General features: G+C 46.4%; 1 protein-coding gene across 1 annotated transcript; it reads right to left on the reverse strand.

The window, feature by feature from the left end:
- Positions 1-599: 599 nt before the first annotated feature.
- Positions 600-1,409, reverse strand: LOC104946445 (protein GPR107-like; the record flags this gene model as incomplete). Its single annotated transcript, XM_010772282.1, has 4 exons — positions 600-717; positions 943-1,016; positions 1,097-1,172; positions 1,262-1,409. Coding segments are annotated over 4 exons (416 nt in total), but the record flags the coding sequence as incomplete, so codon positions are not given.
- Positions 1,410-1,824: the final 415 nt, after the last annotated feature.

Below are 1,824 nucleotides of genomic sequence, written 5' to 3' on the forward strand. Positions count from 1 at the left end.
GTAAAACAACTACACACACAACTACTGTTTCCCAGGCCCACACATTAATACTGTTTCCATTGCACACACACACCTACAGGTTCCCACACACACACTTACAGGTACACACACACACTTACAGGTACACACACACACACACTTACAGGTTCCCACACACACTTACAGGTACACACACACCTACAGGTTCCCACACACACACCTACAGGTACACACACACCTACAGGTTCCCACACACACACACACTTACAGGTTCCCACACACACACACTTACAGGTTCCCACACACACACACACACACACACACACACACACACACACACACACACACACACACACACACACACACACACACACACACACACACACACACACACACACACCTACAGGTTCCCACACACACACTTACAGGTACACACACACACTTACAGGTTCACACACACACACACTTACAGGTTCCCACACACACACACTTACAGGTTCCCACACACACACACGTTCCCACACACACACACACACACACACACACACACACACACACACACACACACACACACACACACACACACACACACACACACACACACACACACACACACACACCTGTAGAGGGATGACGATCATGAAGATCTTCTTCTCCTTGTCGGACAGGATGTATTTGACGAAGGCCCAGCCGGTGCCAATCAGAGCCAGGGTGATGAAGAGGAGCGCCCCTTTCAGCCTGAAACATTAAATACACTATTTATACAAACTAAATATACAAGTCCCAGGATTTAGATCATCCTACTGTATATATAATCCCTGCCTATTTTACATTCTTGTAATATCATGGGATCATGAATGTGTTCTGGAAGCATCATGTGTTCTGATAAACATTTAGAAAGGAAAACTAATAAAGCAGGTCAAAGAAAGACATTGTATTAAGTTACTAAGAAAGGGTACTTACAGGTGAGTGATGTAATACATGACGGCCCAGCCTTCAATGGGATGGCCCTCAGTGTTGATGAAGTGATAGTTAATCTGAGGGGCAGAGAGATTCATCACATTAAAAGATGCATTGACATAATACAAGCAGATAATACATTCAGCTATGTGCTTACACTGTGGAACACCAGGGAGATGGCCTTGGTGAAAGCGAGCGCTGCCATCAGCCAGTGGATCTTAAACACACTGTACCTGGAAACAATAGAAAGGCTCAGCGGTTTTCACAGCTGAAAGTGTGCTAATAAACAGCCTGAGTGGTCCTCGAAGGAGTCAGTGTGTACCTGTGCTTCATCAGCGTGTACACCCAGACCATGGCTGCGGTGAAGAACACTCCGGCCATCCCGATGTAGAGGCGAGAGAGAGGGATCTCTGCTGCGGACAGGTAGCCTCCGGGGTTCTTCTCCGTCACCTCCACCTGCAGAGCACACACTCACCTTACTACATGCTGACATTTCAATACACTAAACAGCTGGGACCCAAAGCAGCTATATTCAATGATTGCTCCAGGTCTGAAGTCACATGGACCACAGATGCATGCACAGTGGAAGCTGGTGCAGCAACATTACAATGCAGTATTAACTATTTCCTTTTAAACTAGACTATTTAAAGAGCTGATGAGGTCGGCTTGTGATTGTACCGATGTGATGAAGGCAGATTTCCCAGCAGGAATACAAGTAGCTTAATGGGAGAATACTCATTAGGCGCGTTCACACCAAGTACTTTTCCCACAAAGGTTCCTGAGAACTCTTTAGTTCTCAGGAACTAGGTACAGATCGCAAAATCGGACAGCCCTGGCGAATATTAATCGATTATTCGCCGCCGCCGCATCCCACACACACACTTA

The sequence above is a fragment of the Notothenia coriiceps genome, unplaced genomic scaffold (assembly GCF_000735185.1).
Source record: "Notothenia coriiceps isolate Sejong01 unplaced genomic scaffold, NC01 NC01_scaffold00011086, whole genome shotgun sequence".
NCBI classification, from domain to species: domain Eukaryota; kingdom Metazoa; phylum Chordata; class Actinopteri; order Perciformes; family Nototheniidae; genus Notothenia; species Notothenia coriiceps.